Source organism: Triplophysa rosa, linkage group LG18 (assembly GCF_024868665.1).
Source record: "Triplophysa rosa linkage group LG18, Trosa_1v2, whole genome shotgun sequence".
Lineage (NCBI taxonomy): Eukaryota > Metazoa > Chordata > Actinopteri > Cypriniformes > Nemacheilidae > Triplophysa > Triplophysa rosa.
In genome coordinates this window covers 11,676,087-11,699,353 of record NC_079907.1, presented here as the reverse complement: position 1 = coordinate 11,699,353, position 23,267 = coordinate 11,676,087, and the positions used below count along the sequence as shown (strand labels likewise).

General features: G+C 39.2%; 2 protein-coding genes across 3 annotated transcripts in view; one reads left to right on the top strand and one right to left on the bottom strand.

Moving 5' to 3' along the window:
• wnt3 (wingless-type MMTV integration site family, member 3) overlaps positions 1–2,817 on the top strand; it is a 36,325-nt gene extending 33,508 nt beyond the window's left edge. The window contains exon 4 of the mRNA XM_057359234.1: positions 613–2,817. Coding sequence (XP_057215217.1) covers positions 613–1,092 — 480 coding nt within the window. The 3' untranslated portion in view covers positions 1,093–2,817. The remainder of the gene's footprint in view (positions 1–612) is intronic.
• Positions 2,818–3,869: 1,052 nt separating this feature from the next.
• On the bottom strand, positions 3,870–22,874 carry nsfb (N-ethylmaleimide-sensitive factor b). Of its 2 annotated transcripts, none has more exons than XM_057359151.1 (22): positions 22,776–22,874; positions 21,864–21,949; positions 21,284–21,383; positions 20,414–20,453; positions 19,965–20,131; positions 19,742–19,849; positions 19,561–19,636; positions 19,125–19,280; positions 15,200–15,399; positions 13,753–13,918; positions 13,279–13,353; positions 12,998–13,185; positions 11,753–11,848; positions 11,045–11,201; positions 9,500–9,633; positions 9,338–9,404; positions 9,002–9,081; positions 7,830–7,964; positions 7,521–7,634; positions 5,434–5,489; positions 5,284–5,355; positions 3,870–4,849 (listed from the first exon to the last, which is right to left on the bottom strand). In XM_057359151.1, the coding sequence occupies exons 1-21, from the start codon at positions 22,785–22,787 to the stop codon at positions 5,325–5,327; spliced, it is 2,244 nt and encodes a 747-aa protein (XP_057215134.1). In that variant the 5' UTR covers positions 22,788–22,874; the 3' UTR covers positions 3,870–4,849; positions 5,284–5,324. The 2 variants fall into 2 exon arrangements, with proteins under 2 accessions (XP_057215134.1, XP_057215135.1); XM_057359152.1 differs by lacking the exon at positions 22,776–22,874 and adding an exon at positions 22,532–22,644.
• Positions 22,875–23,267: the final 393 nt, after the last annotated feature.

The window sequence follows — 23,267 nt, the reverse complement described above, 5'->3', positions numbered from 1 at the left end:
TGGCTATTGCTACAAATATACCCGTGAGACTAATGACAGGTTTTGTAGTACAGGGTCAAGGTAAGAGGTCTGCTTATGGTTTATCTATATTATGAAGAAAGTTGTTTTTTATATTATTAGCTTACCTTGTAAATGTTTTTGTTACTCTGCCAATGTTTAAGTAAGCAATAATTTGGTTTTTAAATCAATACAGCCACAAAATATATGTAAAAATACTTTAAGTAAACTGCTGTTTAGTTTATCCCAATTACAGGCAACCAAGACAGCATATATGGTCAATATTTTTCATATAGCCTATCACATATTTTTTTATATCTCTGTTAAATCTCACTTATGAAAATGTTCTATTCGTTTTTGTAGAAAAGTACTAAAAATAAATATTGCTTAAAAAACGTGCTCATCTTGAATAAAAATAAATATTGTATGCTGACACGAAACAATAATCATCATATTACTTTGGCAAACACTGAAAATAGGTCCCACAGACCCGAACACCACACAAGGGTTATCACTAACATTTATGTGGGTCCAAATTACAAGCTCAAAACCCTCTATAATGTCATGCTGATAACAATGAACCACTACCAATTTCCAATGTTTTCTCTTCACCAGACCATCCTGGAAAACATGCACCTTCGCTGTAAGTGCCATGGACTCTCAGGCAGCTGTGAGGTAAAGACCTGCTGGTGGGCACAGCCTGACTTCAGGCTGTTAGGAGACTACCTTAAAGACAAGTATGACAGTGCCTCCGAGATGGTGGTGGAGAAACACCGGGAATCCCGGGGCTGGGTGGAGACTCTACGTGCGAAATACGCATTCTTTAAACACCCCACAGAGAGAGACCTGGTGTACTACGAGGGATCGCCGAACTTTTGTGAGCCGAACCCAGAAACGGGCTCGTTCGGCACCCGCGACCGCATCTGCAACGTGTCGTCGCACGGCATCGAGGGCTGCGACTTGCTGTGCTGCGGACGTGGCCATAACACACGGACAGAGAAACGCAAAGAGAAATGTCACTGCATCTTTCACTGGTGCTGCTACGTCAGCTGCCAGGAGTGTGTCAGAGTCTACGACGTGCACACGTGTAAATAAAAGCAGCGGGTGGAGATGACAGGGACCTGTGGACATTAAAGAAAAAAAAATGGAGAGGCATTAAAATTCAGACGAACCTACACACACTCACAATGATGTATGATCACGACACACAGATAACAGTGGCACTTCTGTACTACGACTTTTTACTAATGTGCCCTTTGATATCCACGTCCCAAAAGCGTCAAAATCGGCGATGCTCACCGTGATCGTCATGTTTACTACTGTCATTCTTCTCCCGAATCCTGGCACGCATTGCTTTGGGGGAAAAAATGCCTGGGCTCTTCCCCACAATTCGCTGTTATCATTCAGACTCCTTTATCTGTAACACCATCTCTCTGATCATCTCGCCCTATTGCCCAGAGGCTGAAACAGGATCAGTCCACCTCTGCTTACTGACACACACTGACACTAAGCATGCATGAAAGACATAAAAAGCAGGACAAGAAAGTCCTGGTTAACTACTGAATGCTGGCCCTCTCATAAGCTCTGCTCTACTACTACTGAATCCAATGTAATGCCCATGCTTTCTCCATGGTCCCCGAGATTTCTCAATCTGCACATGGGCCAGTACTAGAGGCGAGCACAGAAATGACATGAGCCCTCGGACACGCTTCTAAATCTAAAAGAGAAACATGTTTTATGGAATCTATTGTACACTACAATGCAAAATCACATTCCATATAACCATATATGTTTTACACTGTTTGCTACATTGAGACTCCTGTTTATCTGCTTTATATAGCGGACAGGGGATGCAATCGATACATTAGCACAGGCGGTGAAGCAAAATGGTGAGAAGTCACCGTTGGTAAAACTCTGTCCCCCTTCAGAATGTTGGTATTTTGTATAGGTGCAGAACATGTAGATACAAAGCCATCGGATTCTGTCCTGGATGAGTGCATGACAGCTGGGTATAAAGCAGTGAAATGCGTGACAGCAGAATTGAATGACACACACACAAACTGGGCTCATGTGCACCCGATGGGTAAAAAATTGCACTTACAAAACTACTAATGATTATACTAATTCTAGAGATTACAATAACTTTTAACATATTATTTTTTTATAAAGCTCCTCGTGTATGACTGTGAAGGCTCCGTTTCAGTACTTTCCTGATAAGGAGGTTACGTGGAAGTCGGAGAACAAGTGATGAAGAAGAGAAAGAATAGTTAAGGAAAGAAATAGGGGGGTTAATAAAGGAGGGAGGGGGTGGCACATGGCTGCTGTTTGGATTGATGTGGGCTTGTGTGTGTGTGATAAATGGAAGAAGCTGCAAGAGAGTCTGGCTTCACGACAGTGCAACAGACTTGCAGCGGTTTCCATACAACATGTCCTGACAGTTCTATGCGCTTCCCATTAATTACATTTAACTACCCAACGCTAAAGACAGACATTAGACTAGATTCACACCAATCTTTGAGGAGCCCTTTCTCACTGGCCGCATCTATGCTCCCTTTCCCATTTCTCCTTCCGCTATATCCAAAGTTTTGTACAAAGTTCATAATTCCCTTTTTATTTTATAAACTGAAAATGTTATGTTTTTATAAATATTATTTATTACACAATGTATATATCTGTATGACTGAACTAAGATTATATATTTGAAGAACAACTTGTCTCGTGATTTTGCTTTTTAACTGACTTGCTCTATTGATATGTTGGTCTCGTCTATTTTAATACAAGATGCATATTATAATACTTTTCACAACAAATTACAGACACTGGCACACAGCTGAATAAATGGTTCAATGTACTTGATCGCATCCCTCTCACACCCATGTCTGCATCTACTCCATTATTCAACTGCTGACATCATTCTGTGGATTTGCAGCAGACCTGTCTGGTTAGTAAATTTTAGTATATGACAGAGCCACGCATTGAAATGTCCCACGTAGACCTCAGACACAACTAAAAAATTCTACTTTACTTTAACAAGCATTTTTTTTTTATTATTAAACCAAATACCATTAAGGTTTAAACACTGTACCACTCACATCATACCGCGTTCACACGTCTCGCTCGTGACACTACATAAACCCTCAATGCAATTAATTAACTGAATATGTAAAGAAGTAATATTTTGTTATCTCATATGAGTCCACACTGATTTCGAGATAAAAAAAAATTGTTGGCGTTCTAAATTCGGAAGTATGCTGTACTTTTACACAAGTTTACACGAGCGGAACAACACTCCTATTTCTTTAGCCTACTGTTATAGTGTTCTTAGAAGCCTGTGTACACAGATACATCTTACCTTCTTTGACATGTGAGTAAAAAATCAGCTTTGTTTGATCCACAAAAAAACGTAACACCTAACATTTTACTAAAACAGTTGTCCTCAGAATTCACACTTGCTTCTCATGACAGACCAACGTCTGACGCTGTTCGCGTGCAAACCAATCAGAAAACTCCAGAACTGCCCTCTGCCAAATTCAACCAATGGCGTTTATATTCCGTAGCGCCTACATGCTTAATTGACCAATGAGAAACGAGAGAGTGTTTGGAAGCAATCTACCGCGCTCAAGTCGAACAGGAACAAATCGCTTTTAGTAGTAGTATAAAAACAAGTAAAACTTAAAAGATGCACACGAAAATGTTTGGTTGAATTGTTACTAATATTTTATAGTTCATTATGTTATCTATTAAAATAGCTGTGAAGTGACTATTTTAATCTCAAATCTTCATTCGACTTTGAAGGAAGTGTTTCCGTATATAGTTTTCAGTCTCAGATCAGTGCAGATCCTTTATAAGCAAATCACCACAAAACACAACAACCCTTTATTGAAATCTCATAATTTCATTTTAATTAGGGAATCTTTGAATGTAATTCATACTTCTCAGACGAATAAAATGTTTGTATTAATTAATTTCTGTACATGGCATGAAACACATGCATTTGGAGAATTTTATACTCCAAATGTTTTACAATGACACGACAGTTTGTGCGAGTGTGAAAAATAACAAAGAAATATGAATTTAAGGCCAATGTGAATCATCCTGGCACGGTGGGCAGACTGGCAGAGGGGAGAAAGGTCAGGGGTTTACTCCCTCCTTACAATGCTTAAGGCCATTGTTATTTCAATGCTTGTTCCTTTTGTTAGCATCTAACCAAAACATGAAACCCTCTCTCGTTAGGATAAGGCCTTTGTGTTCTTCACATGGAAGGATGGACATTTCTTTTTTATAAAAAAAAGGGCTCTAGGAGTCAGAAAAACCTTCAGAAAACCATAAAAGTAAAAAAATAATTATATGATATACTGCCATGTAAAGGCTCAACAGTGAGCATTACACGATTATTATTGGCAGGCACATGTGTTTGTAAAATAAGTCAACACTGACAAAGAGAAAAACAAGCAGAGGATTTGGTCAGACAAAAATCAGCAATTTAAAGGATTTCAAGACTAAGGCATCATTGACAGGAATGGCTTATGTAAAATAATTTAAATATGATACACACATATATATAGAGAGAAAACACCCTATTAGGTCTTCATATACATGCATGTAGTATTTCTTACACAGGTCCTCATATTGTTCAACAAACCTGAGATGCTATACAAAAATGACACCTTGGACACTTTTCTACTGAGGAATTAAGAAACTAGTGTTAAACAGTATCATTTTGTAGCCATAGAAACATGCAGGACACAATACAAAAGAGGCAAAGCGAGGGAAAGAAAGATGCTGTAGGTTCGTGCTTTCTCTCTGTCGCTCAAGTGTACACATAGTTATCCAGACATCTTTGAAACTGTTTCTGTAAGGTAACACAACAAAAAGAAACACGATAAAATACTTGATCCAATTTTCTAATAAGTGTCCCTGGACTCATCAATACAATAACTTTAAAGAAAAAATTTTTTCCTTAAAACCTTTGAATAACAGGTAATAGATTTCACCTATAAAACAACTTTTTTTCTTGTGTGGGCGAAGAAAAATGAATAAGATCCCTTTTTACAATCCAATCAAATGTGAGTGGTTGAAATAATATCATTGCCTGCCCAAGCTTCTACACTATTGTTATATTTCAACGTAATTTCACTGTAAATGGGTTAAAATGCTGTTTCCTGTTGTCTTCAAGTTTTTCATTATTTGATCATGTCTAAACAATGAAGATGCTCAAGGCAAAATATCAAATCACACACACAAAAGTAAAAAATGTACAGTTTGTTGTCTACAAGTCAATCCTACCATAATATCCCTGGTTCAGGCAAACCTCCCACGCAGCGAGACTATATGGCCACATGTTTATCAGAAACAAATCTGTAGAAAAACACAAAACATTTAAAGGAACAAATCAACATGCAGGAAAAACAGATATGAAGCCAGAAATGGACTTACGCTCCTTCTTCTCTCAGTAGTGCCAAGAACTTGTTAACTCTGTATTCAAGAGGCATCTGAGAAAAAACGCACACATGTAACAACATACCCACCGGGGAAAGGTGAAAAAAAGATGAAACAAGTGAAATCAGATCTGATAAAGATTCTTTTTGGTTACATTGCTCTATACTTTTGAGTCCCCTTTTCTGCAAAGTTCTGAGATGTTAAAAAGACAAAGCCCTTGTCAGCTATGTAAAGCCTGGAGGGCTCAGAGGGGCCCAGAGTGTGTCTGTGAGGAGCTGTGGAGGGGTGGCTGTAAATGGCTGTTGGGAAGGGGAAGTGACAAGACTGGTGATAAATCCAGCAGGCCGGAGGACCTGATAACCCGGCGCATTAAAGCTGACAGACAACTGAGGTATACTTTGTTTTGAGAAAAATCTTTTTTTTCTTCCTGACAGGCTTGAGCTTAATAATTCAATTGTGCTATTAATGCACCGTCACAGACTAGAACTCGACGGGCCTTTTGGAGGAAAGCTTTGAGCAGAAGTCAGGCACCAGGGAGGAAAATTAATGAAGGTGTATGCAATAACTTAACTTTTCATTTGCCTGGGGCTGTTGAAGAAGTGGAAACTACAGAAAGCATAGAGGGAATGGGAGGCGAATGCAAGTGCGGCTATGTGCAGCATGTCCCGGCAGACTCAGCCTCATTCCTCTCTGAGGGGAAAGCGCTCAGCGCTGCCACATTACTGCATACCACAGCAATTACACAGCATCCAGCATAAACCCGACTGCAACTCCAATCATGCCATCACGAAAACAAGACAAACAAGACTACAATTCTAATTCAATCAGACTAACACTAATCAGTGGTGCACTACTAAGAGAAACAGTCTAATATTAACACAAAAATCAACCCGAAACAGGTTTTGTAATCAACCTAAAGAGCATTGTATACTGAAATACATTAAACCGAGTTGGCATAATTCGAGTGCAACAGTGACCCATTTTCACTTTCATTTTCCCACAAAACAGTTTTTCAATCTGGTACGTGGATTGCTAATTATATGTAGTTATTTACATATATAAAACATAATGACCCTGCTTGTGAAAACGTAATGTTTTGTGATTTACTGTTTCCTACATAAAAATATAATCTTGATATCATTATTTTAAAGATTGAATAAGGTTGTATTTGTTATCATAAACAAACATTACTTCTACAGCATTTATTGATCTTAGTTCATGCTAATTATAGGATTTACAGTACCAACACATTTTCAATATTTTTTACGTTTTAACTGTTAACATTAGTTAATGCACAATACATTAACAATTCTAGTTGTATGAACTAAAATAAACAAAAATCAACAAATGCTGAAAAACTATATTGCTCATTGTTAGTTCACCTTAGCTAATGCATTACTGATGTTAACAAATACAACCTTATTGTAAAGAGTTACTTTTATTTTATTATATTCAGATATACTGTAGAGTGTATTAGGATTATGTTCAACAAAAATCAAAATTTTCAATGGAGAACAAAAATGAGAACCCTTCTGTGCACTCTACTGCTAAGTAGCATACAATATTTGTCAATATATAATTGTTTGCAAATGTTTTCATTATTTTTTCCAAGCATGTGTCATTTCTGTGGCACTACCGACGCCAAACAGAATGACAAGGGAAGAGTTTAAATGTATTTTTTTTTAAAGTCATTATTCAGAATGTTTATTTTTAATAGTGTGTAAACTGCTAATGGAATAGCGTTAGGCAGCTGGTATGACTGCAGGATTTTTAAGAGCAGTCTGTTTTGGCAAGGAAAACGAAAGGCTTCAATTAACTCCAGAAGCAGGACACACACCAGCAGCCATCCGTACCAGCAGCCAAAGTATGTGCAGATGAAGACCGCAGAGTTTGACTTTGTTTACTTGCTTGTGTCAAGAAATGAATTCTGGAGAGGGCGCATCTGGAGGGGCTTGTTTTCATTACGATGCCACAAAATAATTTATTATGATAGCAACTCAACCACAGTTGATTTAGTAGGACAGCTGTGAGTCAGGGAGTCGTCTAGACGATCCGCAGCGTAATGAGGTTTATCTGTGTCTCACCTGAAGTGACATCTCAATGAGCATCTGAAGCTTCTTGATGCCCAGCCACACGGCCTTTCCTTTCACCATTCGTGCGATAGTTGCTCGTTCTTTGTCCTGAAAGCCCCCGAGAAGCTAAACCCCACCAAAGAGACACAGTCAATTATGATCCAAGATGAACACAATTTAAACCTCTGTTAAATTCTTCTATTGTTTTCCTCTATAACACTCTTTCTCTACCCAAAGAAACCCATGAACATTCTTTATTTTTATTTCTTGTGAAGTCAATACATTTGTATTCTTTATATACTTTGTCTCTCAGAGACACACCTCCAGGGCCTCCATGAGATGCTCTCCACTAGAGATGTTGGGGATGTGAATGGTAGTGCTGAAAGAATCCAACATGCCCATCTCCTGCAGAACATCTTTCCTGCTGGTAGTGCCGAGAATCAAAAACTTACGACCCTGTGAAGTCAATCACACAAAAACTCTCTCAATATCATATTTATAATTTGATTAAATTGACACAAATATACTCAGCAGGTCAAAACTCCGTCATTCAGAGATTGTGCTGCTAGTATGGTCGTGCTATCTAGGTGAAGCAAAGAGGTAGGCCATTCCCAGAGGCCCCAGCGAGCACAGGGGATTATGGGTCGCCCCCATGTGGCGCTCAGTATATGCTAGCGCATGCAGATGAGGTGCCACACAGGCAGCGGGCCTGCCAGGTCCCGGTTCTCTCACAAACCATTTCTATCGATTCACCCAAGACCGACTCCCTGCTGTGTGCTGCTCTATACAGCCCTGATCCGAAGGCTATTCAAAACACCTTACAAACACAGCACAACACCTATTCCTGTTTGACATACAGACTCAGTGCCATTCTCGAATGAAATTCTAAGACGACACAGCGGTAGCTCGGGGGACCTGTACGCTATAAAAAAATGCATTAAACTCCTGCGGCACAATTACACTGTGGAGGCTTGTCATTATACGCATGTCTAGTTTATGTTAAAAAAATTATAACAATATCGTAAACTTCATTTTTACATTGCCCTAGGAATGACTCGGGTCAATACACTTCAATGCGAGACCACAGAATGTTAGCCGTAGCCTATAGTCTGCCAGGTAAGAATCATAAGTCTGATCACTTAGAAAAGCAATAGCACATGCTCTTTAACAAGCCATGTGGTTTAAAGTACATTATCATTTATGTCTGTATCAAACAGTGCAGAACGAATTATGCTGAAGCTTACGGATAAGTTTTGAAAAACCTCAATAATAGAAATGCTTACTTTAGCAAGCTCCACTTGCTCTAATTGAAAGAAACATAATACCACAAAATCTTGCCTCAAAGACTAAAACAAGTCCTAAATGTCTATGAATAAATATGATGTAAGGTCCTCCGTAGCAGTCAGGGTGAGTGATGAATTTTTCTGGCAAAGAGGTGCTGCCCCCTGTCTGTGGCCGGTATTACAGCAGGCGTCAATAAAATCTGTACTCACCCGAGGAGGAGGTTTCTTTAATAACACCAGCAGAGCCTGCAGCACCAGGTTAGAGAAACGTGGACCGATCGGAACAAAATCTGGGGAGAAACAGAGAAATAAAAAAACAAGGAAAGAAGATAAACAGGGAGTTTTGGGTAATACAGTATCCATCATTTATGCTATCCCGCAGTTTGTAACAGCGATGCATCCCCAACTGTCGAGCAGGAGTTTTATTCATTTGTATTACGATGTATGTTTTTCTTAAATCTCTCCTGCCTAGCTTTATATCGCTGTTGGGAGCCCATAATGCAGAGCAGCCCATAATGATAACATAAGAGCAGATAACAGACTTACCCAATAGACGTTCTATATCGTCCACCACCACGCAGCTCAGCTGGGACTTGTAGGCGTCCTCAAATATCTAAAGCAATGAAACCCACAAACCCACTATTAAAGTCCACTGCTACCGCCGCACAGATCTCTAAACTTCCTAACCTACAGAAACAATGTTGCTACCTTCTTGATGGCCTGACACTTGGCGTTCTCGGAAAAGCCGATCATTTTGTCTGGCGAGCAGATCTTGATGAAGGGGAACTGGGAGTCTTCTGCTATCTTGGCTGCCAGCGCGGTCTTACCACTGTGTGGCGGCCCTGAGGGAGAAAAACGTTCACACTCTCAGTCATATCAGATTGCAGCATTATGGTGCATGTTTGCTTGTGTGAACGAGAGAACATGAACAGGGAGGAATGTTATTCTCTCAACTTTTGTGTGGATGTGTGTGTATGGATCTGATCCAAAACTGAGGGGGCTACATCGCTCCCGACAGTCTACATAGGCAGCGGCCTTCTACGGCAACATACTAACTGCAATGAGATTTCATAAGGTGCTTAATTTGGAATGCTCTAAATAGAGACTTAAAGTGATAGTTCACCCAAAAATAAAATTCTGTCATCAATTACTCACCCTCTTGTCATTTCAAACCTTTACGACTTTCTATTTTCCGCAGAACACAAAAGAAGATATTTTGAAGGAAGTTGGTAACCCAACCACAAAACCAATGCAAGTGAATGGGGGCCAGTTAACAACATTCCTCAAAATATCTTCTTTTGTGTTCTGCGGAAGAAAGAAAGACGTACAGATTTGAAATGACAAGAGGGTGAGTAAATGATGACAGAAGTTTTATTTTTGGGTGAACTATCCCTTTAACTAACAACTAGTTTTAATGGAATTTGATGTTAGCATCACAGACAATAGCTGGGTTTCCATCCAAAGTTGCGAATTTAGCTTATGCGCAAAATTGGAATATCGCATAAAACATTTTCGAATAAGCACGTTTCCATCCAACTAGTCAACCGTCACTTCCTAATAAACTGCTACTAAATATCAGTACGAAAAGTAAGAGAAGCCACTGAATATACAGTAATAATTTTCATATATAATAAAACTTGCGCAAGCAGACGATTACGAAACACAATAAATGCGGTGCTTTTGTGGATGTCTGCTGTTTGGGAAACACAGTCGTGACAGTTCTAAGAGGCGATTACAGAAATACTTTGACGACTTTGCTCAGGCATTTAAGAATGACCGTAACAACATTTCTCATGCTGTGTAACAAGATCAGTACTCCGGTTAGTCAGGTTACGCAGTCTCATAGTGCAGTTACGTGACTTTTTGGAGGAATTTATTCGGCAAATGCGTTTCCATCTCCCATTATTCGCATTAACCCTTTTTCGCAAAAAAGAAAAACCACCTCAAGCGAGCGTAAAAACTTTTTTGCGAATTAAGGGTTTTTAATTCGAAATTTGCCATTTCCATCACTCGTTTCTGATGCGAAAAATGCAAATAAAACCAGAGTGATGGAAACCCGCTTAATGATGCGATCGTATAATAGGGTAAAACAAGATCATTTATTACATTAAGCTATTTTATCAATACTATGTGTTTTGTATCGAAACAATTAATACAGGAGCATACCTATGATGCCTTAAAACCTTGCCTATGGAGGCAGCTCACTAGTTTTGGAATAGAGTATGTCTGTATGTGACTGTGTATGAGACTTGCCCTCCAGGAGCACAGTTACGAGCGGTGTCCGTTCACTGTTCTTAGTCTGTTGCACCAGCAGTTCTCCATCTCCTAGTATATCAGACACAGCGTTGCTCCATTTCACAATGCCGTTCATGATGTAACTGGAGTAATCCTCCTGATTTGTACCAAAGGCCTGTACAGGAAAAATGTTTACATTTGGTGAGGTTACTGGCAGCACACACTCACAGACTTTACACACAAAGTCTAATGCATATTGCACACAAATATAACCAAAATGATCCAAAATGACTGCAATCTGCACAAAATAGGCACATACATCTGTTTACAAGATCAAATGAGTACTTGATAAAATAAGTACTTCAAATAATGATGATGTTACGGGATATAACGTAATCCAAGTTTGTGCTATCAAAGGGAATTTCTAAATGGAATGTTAACAAGATGTTCTTAATCTGTATAATGTGCTCTTAGTCAGTTATCCATCAAACAGTTCATATTATGTTTAGACAGACACCCTTCCTGCTTATTAGTGTCACAACGTTGTCAGTCAAATTGTCACGTTTTGTCTAAACCATAGATTCAAAAAATAGACTGCAGTGTGGACCCAATTTAATGTCAATGGACAGAAAGTCTGGACACATAAGAGGTTTTTTGTCTTTGTAGGATTTAAAGATAATATCAAATTTTGTCAACTCTACAGGCAACCATGGAGAGTGTACTTACAGGTTTAATATCATTGTTCAAGGAGGTCAAGAAGTCACTTCTTGTAACCAGGAGACTGTGAGCTTTTTCCGTGTCCACCTCCACCCGAGTGCTGGCCTACAGGAGCAACAACAACAACACACGCATTTATCATCAAACTCAATAAGAGTTCAATCAATAAGAAACATTGACAAGCTGGAAGAGAGAGAGAGAGAAACAGAGAGAGAGACCTATTACACCTGTGTAAGCTCCCGTCATTGTGTCAACACCTTCAAATTTGGGAGTGTGGGCTGTGCCACCTAAACACACACACATTTGCCCAGCTGTCCAAATGAGGACACACATTGACTTCAGTGGTTATATGTCAAGTTATTAAAATTATTTTACCCTTAAAAAGCATTTTCAAACTAATGAAAAAATGTGTTGCTGTTTACTACTGATCATTCTGGAACATCCCCAATGCAGTTAACTGCTTATTTCTGAACCCCAGTCTTTTCCCCAAACTATAACCAAGTTAACCCACATACACAAAGTGCTGAGTTTTACCTTAAAATAAATGTAATGAGAGAAACTCCCTAAAGACAAGAAAAATTTAGCAGATGGATAAAGACAGATCAAAAGTACACCTGATTTCAAAATTTTGATTTAAGGGTTTTAAACTCTTTGAATCACACAATTTATCTTAAACAGAAAGCAGACAGTTAAATGATCTAATCCTTCATGTTTACTGGTTTTAAATCAGTAATACTATTATTGGGGATTCTGGTTTAAGTTCAACACAGATGTCTTTTAAGCATGATATATATATAATATTATAATAATGTTTTATAATCTGAGGTTGTCATTTGGTTACACTCAAGCACAAATTTAATCATATATGCACATAAACACCTCAGTCCTCATATATTGCTGTAATCTGATGTCAATTGAATTTAATAAACCAATTTCGTCACTATACATTACATTACATTTACATTTATGCATTTGGCAGGCGCTTTTATCCAAAGCGACTTACATTGAACTATACTATACATTTGTTTCTGAGTATGTGCAATCCCTGGGATCGAACCCATGACCTTGGCATTACTAGTGCCATGCTCTTACCACTGAGCCACAGGAAAACTTTGGCATGCTGAGCTTCCCAGCAGAGCTCTGAATAACCCACATACATTGTACATTGTCATATGATGCAAAAAATGCTTCCCCATGAATTAAAAGGTTTTGGTACTTTTTGTACAGTTATACTACATATACACAAGCCCAGACCTTGATGTGGCGGTTCATAGCAGTCGACTGGGCAGCCCGAACCAGACCTTCCAGCTCAGCGCCGCTGTAGTTCTTGGTCTCGACAGCCAGCTCCTTGATGTCGACATCTTTGGCCAGCTTGTCCGACTGCTTCATCTTCGCCGTGTGGATGTTGAGGATCTGAACGCGGCCAGTCTCATCAGGCAGGCCTGGAAAGGAACAAAAACTTGCACATAATTAAGTGGAAGAACAGCGTGTGCTGATGTGTCCTAATGAAATGAGTCATGATGGCTTGTTCTCACCGATCTCCATTTTGACCTCCAGTCTACCCGGCCTCAAGAGTGCTTCGTCGATCAGGTCAGGCCTGTTGGTCATCCCTAAAATAAAGTACAGATCAACGAAAAGCAGAACAAATGACAATATTGGGGGCCTAAGTGGCCGCTGACACAATACAGTTTCAACTAAAACCAGAAAACTTTAAAAGTTTCAGCTGTTCCTCACGGGGCAAACTTTTGAAAACAGGTTTCAAAATGCACATTTTTTAAAATGACGCCATTATTGTCTTTGTGTAACCTACAAACATGTGAACATGTGTAAACGCTAACGTTATGTGCATGCGCCTTCAAGGTGACATCACCAACTAATTGCCTGACATGGCAAAATACGGCATAATGGAATATTTTTTGTAATCTTTTAGTGCAAAGTTGTGTAAATGTACCCTAAATAAGACGTCAATATATTCCTTACAGTACTACTCTCTCAAAGGAAGTTCTTACCAATGACCAAGATGTTGTTAAGCTGCTCTACACCATCAATCTTGGACAGGAGCTGGTTGACTACAGTGTCATGGACCCCCGTGCTGCCCGCCATGCTGCCACGTTGCTTGCAAATAGCATCGATCTCATCAAAAATTATGATGTGCAGTCCGCTGTTAGCCCCCAACTTCAAAAGCCAACAAAAAGACAGAAAGTGTTTTTCTTGTGAATGATTTACTGTATGTATGCTAGTTCATACAAAAATTATAATTCTGTCATCATTTACTCACCCTCTTGTCATATCAAACACGTATGACTTTCTTTCTTCTGCATAACACAAAAAATATATTTTACAGAATGTTGGTAACCGAATAACGGCGGTACCCATTCAGTTGTCTCTGTACAATAGAAGTGAATGGGTACCGCCATTGTTCGGTTACCAACGTTCTTTAAAATACCTTTTTTTTGTTCTGCAGAAAAACGAAAGTCACACAGGTTTGAGGTGAGGTGGACCGTTCCTTTAAGAAACACCCCTGTATGTTTTAACCTCTTCATCTCCCAATATCACCATTTACTAAAGTCTGTAACTGATTTGGAGAAGGACGTTCACATTCCCTTGGGTGTCTCACCCATGAGTACAAAATATTTTGTATCATCTATTTTCCTCGAACGAGAAAGATTTTGAACTTTAAATGCATTTTGTGTATCTCTTCAAAGATAATATTGTATTTTTCAGAAGTGCACCAGCTTCGGCATACACACACTGACCAAGATGTTGTTGACCACAAAACTGAAAAATCCAAATCACGGCTTCTCTCAAACTCTTTCTCTATGGTTTAATGCCAGGCAGGTGAATGGACTGTGACCGCATGAGCGCTGAGTAAACGCCGTGACAATGGTCCACAATTTTCATCTCTGAAGCTGTCAGGGGCTGCGCTGTAACATTTAGCGCAGATGGGAGGCCGCGATGAGTGTGCGTGGCCTCCCGTGAGACGGGGTGACGGGTCGGAGATAGCCGAACGCTCTCATTAAGAGGTGATGAGTGAGCTTTTCAATGTCATGTAGTCACAGAGTCTACAACCACAACAACCTGACGCTAAGAGCCAGCAATTCACTGCCAACACTTCACGACACCCTTGGAAAAAAAATCTTAGATGACATGATTACTTTCCTAAGCAAACACTAGGGCATTTACAGTAATTCGGTAAGTACATTTGAACAATCTGGAGTTATTTGTAGAGTTGCTGAGGGGCTCAAAACTAGAAACAAGCTTGTGTAAAAATGACATTCTTCGTGCAAATTTTCACAAACTTCTTTCTTCAAAGTGTTGAATGTCAGTTCAGTGGGTTCAGTCAAAAAGCCAGAATAATATATAGGTGCGTAAAACGTCTGTATCGTCTTTTTACACAAACTGTGAGTGTATAACATTTTATCATTTTTGTTTCTGCAAAAATTCCTGCAGTCTTACCCTTTTCTGTTCCTCCTCAGCATCCGCGAACAGCTTTCTGATGTTGGCCTCTGACTCGCCCACATATTTGTTCAGGACCTCTGGCCCGTTGACCACCTTGGGCTCTCTGGCATTCAGCATCTTACCGATCTGACGCGCCATAAGGGTTTTACCACAGCCGGGCGGCCCAAACAACAAGACTCCCTTCACGTGTTTACAGCCTGCAGACAGAGCAAAGGATTGTGAGGTGTAAGGACAAAATCTGCTGCACAAACAAAGGCTGCCTTTGGGTTGGAGACCTCCCAAAGAACATGAAACGTTAGACAAATCACAAAAATGGTATACTATACAGTGTACACAGGGGCCTTTTTCATAATAAATGGCATTTGGATTAACCAAGAGCGGTTTTCGGTTAGCATCATCTGTTGGCTGCCATTTGGAAAGAGCGGGAAGGCTCCAGATAACCAGGAGCTCTGAGATGGGAATCAGTACGGCCATTTACAGCCGATGACAGACTCGGGTTGAGAGAGGGCGTGAGTCCAGGAGAAGAATGAGATTGTGGGCGAGCAAGGTGAAATGACCTTTAGGTGGTGGGAGTTTTGGGAGAAACTGGGTGCACGGGTGTAAAGTCCCACCCAGGCATCGGACAATAACATACTCAGAGACACGCGCGCATACCTTCTTTCAGCACCTGCCATCCAAAACGGACCCCAATTAGGTGGTCACCTTTGCGCTATCAAGGCCCGCCATCTCATTAGAGCAGCCAGCTGCTTGAGCCAGAGGCCAACTCCTGCAGCCATCACCACCCACAAAGGTCATCTCTCTCACACACTGAAGGCTGTCTGTGTGTGTGCGTGCGTGCGTGCGTGCGTGCGTGTGTGCGTGCGTGCATGTTTGTATATCCCGGGTGGACCTAAACCTGAATACACACCAACACATGGGGACTCGTGTCACCGTGGGGACCAAAATTGAGGTCCCCAGGGGCAAAAAAGCTAATAAATTGTACAGAACAATATTTTTTACAAATCTAAAAATGCAAAAAGTGTTCTATGATCTTTAGGTTTAGGGATAGGGTTAGGGATAGGTGATAGAATATACAGTTTGTACAGTATAAAAACATTACGCCTATGGACTGTCCCCACGGGGATAGTCAACCAAAGCCTGTGCGTGTGTGTGTGTGTGTGTGTGTGTGTACGTACATTATTTCAACCAAAAATGTACGAACAGCTTTGTAGAGTTCTGTTTGACACATCCATAATGCATTCATTTTCCCTTCTTTTAAAATAGAAAACTCATGCATAGACTGATATTTTCTGATGTCTGGACATGAATTTTGTTTTTACAAAGTGTTTCTCCTGATAGTAGACATGAACAAATGCTTATTTATATTAAAAAAAGAGAAAGTTATTTAGTTAATTGGGTTTGTCTAGAATTGTGAATTAAACAAGGACTAGACATTTTACAAGCAATGCAAAAATGTTCATTTCAAAGAGTTCACAAATTGTTTTCTTGCAACTATAGAGAAAATAAATGAAAGCATACGCTCACTACACAATCAGACTGTTTAAAGCAACACTAGAGAGTTTTTCGACCTTAAAATAATCTCTCTAAAATTATTTTAGTGGTAGGAAAACTCTTGACTGGAAGAATTGTACTGCTGCTGCTACCTAAGCAGGCTGAAATCCCACTTGTAACTTTGGTGTGCGGGTAGGATCACATGCCCCGCCCATCACCTGCTTTACGGCATACGTCACGTTTTACTCGTAGTCTGGGTGAAGTTAGCCAACAGATAACAATAAGATGAAACGATCTAGTTCAACGCAAGTCTCCAAACCATCACCATGGCGGAGCCAGAAAAAAAACAAAGAGGAAAAGAGAGAGAGTGATCGGACACGAGCCTGAACACGAATCAATATCTGACAGACTTACACTCGGTGGCGCGAGCTGCAAGAGGCAACGGGTTGCAAAACGGTTGGAGACCTAGCCTTCCTGCTACTGGATTTGAAAGTCTTATATGTCAATTTTACTTTTACCTTACTGTCCTGTACTTTTGAGCTTATAAGTTATTAGGCTGTGCTCAGGTTGTTTTTTGGCGCACTAACGTTACTGGTTCACAATTTATAAGTCTAAGGTAGACTAGAGATAATGTAATGTTGCCGGGTCTCAATAGCTTACGTAGCATGATTGTGCATCGTCACGGATTTAGTGTTATGCTTGTAAAGGAAGACTACCAAACCACAATAAATGTTTTATGGTCAAAAGTTGCTGATTCCTTAGTTCATGCACGTAGACTAATGTTATCGGTATCTATAGTTACTATGCTAGGCACTATTCCCATAGCGAGTTGAGTGTAAGTTAGTGATTGAACCTATTACACAAAGCACAACGCCTGGTCACGAGTGTGTCTCCAAAAATATAACTACAGAAAAATAACGTTAGCACGTTAGCTGCTATGTAGCTAGCACGCTATGCGATAACGGCTAACAACCACCTGCTACCTCAGAATCTAGTTTGAGCTTTTAGTATAGCCCAGAAGTATACCCCAGGGAGCCAAAAGAATGTTTTAATACATGCACAGTTTATGAAGTGACATGATGTAACTGAGGGTTCTGCTTAGTCAACAAATTGACGTTTATTGTGCTGCCCATGGGGAAGCTTATACAGCAATAGTCTTTACGACTAGGGCTGTCACGATTATGAAATAATCGTCTCATCGCGATTGTTTGACCTCATCGCGATGGTTTCAGATCATCGCAATTATTGCACATCTCTATAGAAGACACTGGGGGAGCTGTAGTGTATCTGCATATTGCATATTTTAGTGTACATATCTGTTACTAAAGCATGGTAATACTTGTAAAATGTACCACTGCAACACAATCACTTAAAAAAAGAAAAACATATACAAATTACCTGCAGTACAATTTAATATTATTTAAGCAAATCTCAGTGTGAAAACCAGTCTATCAAAATTTCATTAACACACAAGTAAAATGTTATTGTAGTCTTGCAAGTGAGAAAAGAACAGACTAGAAGCTTCTATGACTGATAGTATTTTAATGGTGGCTTCAATTCACACCTGATCAATTTACTTCATTTACAAGTATTTGGTGGTTGTATTATTGACAGGTAAAAGCCTAAACCTTAAATATATGATGACCCAATTTTTTCCAATGTATTTCAAAGAAAAAAACATAGTCTTGTATTCAGAACAATATGGTCGTTTCAATCGCTGAATCAAAAATGTTTGAGAATTAAATGTCAAAGCTCAAAAACAGACAATTAATCGTCATAATCGCCAAAGCCCAAAAACAGACAATTAATCGCCATAATCGCAATGATTTATTAGACAATTAATCGTCAATCAAATATCATAATCGTGACAGCCCTATTTACGACACTGATAACATACAATTGCGCTTATCAACCACATGGGGGAACCATAAGCAAAAGTTCTCTAATGTTGCTTTAAGAGCTGTCAGTTCAATCTTTTGGCTGCTTTTATTTATTCTGGCTCTATCCTCCCTCTTTCTCCTTACATGTTGGAGTTGCAGCATTCCGTGATTCATGTCACCCACAACATGCTGTGCTTTTGCCTTTCTGGCCATTTAAACTGAGCGAGATGTGGTTGTAAAAACACAGACAGGCCATGTTGTGGAATGTAGAGAAAGAAAGGCAGAAAAGAGGCAGAAATACAGAGGCCCCCCAACAATTATTTGGACACTCAAGTCAAACCTAAAAATATCTTAATGTCATTGCATTACAATGATAAACCAAGTGGCATCTTGCAACGCAAAATGCTAGACTTTTATCATAAAAATTACATTGATTTATTGTAGTATTATATAATAATACTTTATTACCTTATAATTGTTGGAATTAAAAAAAAAATTAGCGTGACTGAAAGAGTGAGATGGAATATGTAAAACGGACAAAGGTGACTCACCCATCTGCTCAACTATATCAGGAGGAAAGACTCTAGAAGCAAAGGCCCGGCGGAAGATGTCTGAAAACTCCTTGTCCAGCCCTCCAATGCCCATACGCTCAAAGTTCCAATCGGGGTTAATGATGGACTGGCGAGAACCTCTAGTCTTTGCTTTTCCTGTGGAAGCATGAACAAAATACAATTACTGAACAATACACAAGAAATAGGGGGAAAAAGTCAGACTTGCTTTTCATTCACTTTTAATTTAATCTAGAGAAGATGTGGTGAGGTTTCCCAGAGCAATGTGTTTTGGCTGCCATCTTGTGGTAAAGTTGGGTTATTACATCATATTCAGACAACATGTGTTTTTCTTGTTTTTCAATGCTTTGATAAGTGCTTGACATTAATTGGGTGAAATGGGGCTGTGTGAGCTTATGTGTGGCCGAGCAACACTAACCAATCAAATTGATAGATGAGCTTTCAGCCTTTTCAAAAATCACCTGACTGTTGCCGTGCAACAGACCGATCGCAATCTGAAAAATAAGAAAGAATGACAAGAAACATTGCTGGAGAAAACAATGAACATGAACGACTTGAAAAATCAAAACAGTTGTCACTGAAGGTTTATATAAATATACCTTATGTTTTTTAGTAGAGCTTTGCTCGCCCCTGAGGATGCTGGGATCCATGGCCTCAATGTCTTTTATAATCAACCCAAAGAGCTTGTCACAGTAGCTGAAGACAAACTGATGAAGAGAGAAAGACTGTGTGTGCAAATGTGATGCTACATGCACCACCAGCGAAACTTACATTTCATTTAAAAGAAAAATTCCTGAACCTGACAGGTTTTTAATGTTTTACCTGCTGGCCCTGGCTGAAGGCCTGCACGTTGAAAAACTGGATAAATTCGATGGCCATTTTATCCGAGTCGTAAGGGTTGCTGTCGACGCTTTTCTTCTGCAGGAAGTCAATCTCTAACGTCATGGTTCCTACATACTGACTCGACGGGTCAAAGTTATACACACTGACTGCAAATGAGACAACAGAGAGATAGTACTGACACATCACTACTATAGTAGAATATCTGATTGTTATGTTTCTGGTCAGTGTAAAGAAACTATAGCTCAGAGGTTCAGATATATGAGCAAAACGATCATTTCAGAAACAAATTCACTTCAACTCTGGATCAAAATAACACCTTAAATGATGCTTTACCAGGCATCTGTGCTCCATTATACAGTGCACTTCTCCAACCCACCATGTCAAGTTTTGATTCACTTGTGAAAAGTAAAATGAAATTGTATCCGTACCGTCTACCTCCTGGTTAAGTGAGAGTCCAGCCCATTTCCTCTAAGTATCAAAGAACATATAAAACCTTTATTAACTTGCATAAAGTCCTACATGTATAATTTATCAGAGTTGTATCGTGTTCCAGGCGCAATACACTTAGTTTGAAGATTTTCTACATTTAGACATTTAACAATGGAAAATGTGGTATTATTTGCATAATCCTATTGCTAAATGTTGCACAAACACATTGATAGAACTATCTCTTAATAGATGGTCTTATTGTACAGCACATTAATACTGCATTTGGTTGCCTAATGGCTGGAATACACTACAAGACTTTAAAAACATGATCAGATTTTTTTAAAAACTAGACATCATACACTTGCAGACTTTTTGAAAGTTTCAGATAGAAACACACTAACTGATCAAATCTGCAGACTGGCACAGACTTTCTGCAACAAGTCCAGACTGAAAATCTGGGCAAAATCTCAGCAAAAGTCTTGTAGTGTATTTGTGTATTTTAGCCTTAAGATGCAAAATGTTTAAATGTATTTCTTGGCTCTGATTTCTAGTCTCTTTATTTGTTTAATGTATATATTGTACAATATCACACCGTGCCATAAAATGAGACCAATATGAGAAAGTTACTGATGTACCTGAGAAGTCTCGCTGTTAACAGACGAAGGAGAAGCAGGTAAAAACAACGCAAGAAAGACATTAAAAAAGCAGCATGCAGCAGAGCTGACAACAGCAAATTGTGTCAAAGCTCCGAAACAGGACCCCTAATACATTGTTTTAGACTCAACAGATATCTTAACAACAGCATAACATATCCACTGATAACACTAAAATTATTATATAAACTGGGGAGTGATGACACAAGTGTGTACCTGAGGTAGACTGAAGGCAATGGTTCCAGGAACCACGCTTGAATGGGTTTTCACCGTGAATACAAACTTCTGAGTCGGCATAGTTTTAATCATCAAATGCCTTGAGAGAAAAGGATTAAAACAGTTGATTGGACACATGTATGTTAATACTAAATTATTTGGTTTTATGAGTTACAACCAGGTCCAACATTAACATGCCACTACACCTGCCAATGGTGAGTGAATCGAAAAAAATGTACCAAGCATGAATATTTCTTACCAGCCACGAAAACAAAGATATTATTTGAAAAATTAAAACATAAAACTATTTTCCTATATAATTATGGAATTACAGATTATATATTTTACACCATTATTATTTGGTTCCCTGTTTTTTTTTCTTCTTCATGTGTGTGGCCACTTGGAACATCGCAGAAAAAACTTTCTGATAAACTCCAAGATAAACAAAAAAAAGACAAGCGAGTAGCGAAAGGCGTTTGCTTCAAAAGCCAACTCGCATGCGTTGACTTGACTCTGATACTTTGTTTGGCAGGCGTTCATTTTGGACCTTGGTTACACTTCTATTATATTGAATACTCACTGTCCAGACTTGAAGTCCTTTTCACTTGCAACCACACAGTTAGTGAGAGACAGTTCATCTGTCGGACATCTCGCTACTTGCATTGACTTTGGAGAAGAAAAGAGAAACAAGACCAGCACAGGAGTGATTAAGTGATACCTGATAGCAAACCGCAGAAAATGAAATTTCAGCTAGATAAAATAATCCAGGTCTCTCTGAGTGATTGTACAGAATGAAGAAAACAGAAGTCGATCTTTAGCGCAGATTCTGAATACAATTATTATTCCCAGTTCATTAGTTTTCGAAGTTTAACTTTAGTTTTTAAACTTCATGATGCAAAAGTAGGAAAGGTGAATAAAAAACAAGACCAGCACGCACGCAGACGTTTCAGCACTTGACTACAGGTCTCATCTGAGCAATCCTCTTTTTTTGAACGGCAAATTACAGGCCGTTTAACAAACAAGAAAGACGTAAAAAAGCAAACAAACGTGAGTTTTTATTTGCGTTGAATATGTTTATTCAACAATTTTCTTGCTGTTTGTCAGGAACAGTCCTGCTGGCCATAAATCACTATCATCCCTTTATCAAATCGTAAGCTCTCATTTACTCTTTCATTCAAGCAACGTTATGTGTTATGACAGCAGCAACAGTATTATTACTACCCACTTTGTTTAAATAAAGCACGATACCTATTTCCACATGTGAAACACTCCGTGAACAACGCTTCGTTGAGTATTTCCCCTAAAACAGTCATAAGATGTGATGTTGGACTGGTCTTCCGGTCCTGTATGTATGCTGTGAGTGAATGACGTGTACGGCTCCCTCACAAACACAGTGAGTTTGAATGAGACTCTTGTCTGTAGACGCTAAAATATGTCCCTAAATTATAAGTTATTAAAATGCGACTCCAAAGCAACTTTAAGAAATACTCACCCGGCCTGCCATCGTTGTGTTTATCAGGTGATCAAGAGTAATTCCGCACAAGCGAAAAGTTGGTTGGGTCGATGCTGCCTCTAGCGGTTGATCTCGGCTATGGCATGTACAACATGTCGGAAGTACAACACTACCAAAATAAAAGCACGGTTAATGTTTTCTAACATTTAACGCTAACGCTTGTTTTTGCTTTTTGGGTACAGCTGCTTTGAAACAATCCAAATAAAGCGCTTTAAAAACATATCTGCTTTGACTTGTCTATATAATTAGATATTACATATAATTTCGTAGTGTTTCACATTTTATTGGTAAAAACACCAGAGTTATGTATTTTGTAAAACTGCTTTTTATCGCATAATTAGAAACGCCACATTAATTAACGTTACATGTTTGCACTTGCTACGTGTATCCCATCGGGTTAGAAATACTACATGCTCACTTGGGATCTTCACGCCGGGTCAAAATCAGGAAATACGTCATGAAAGTAGTCAA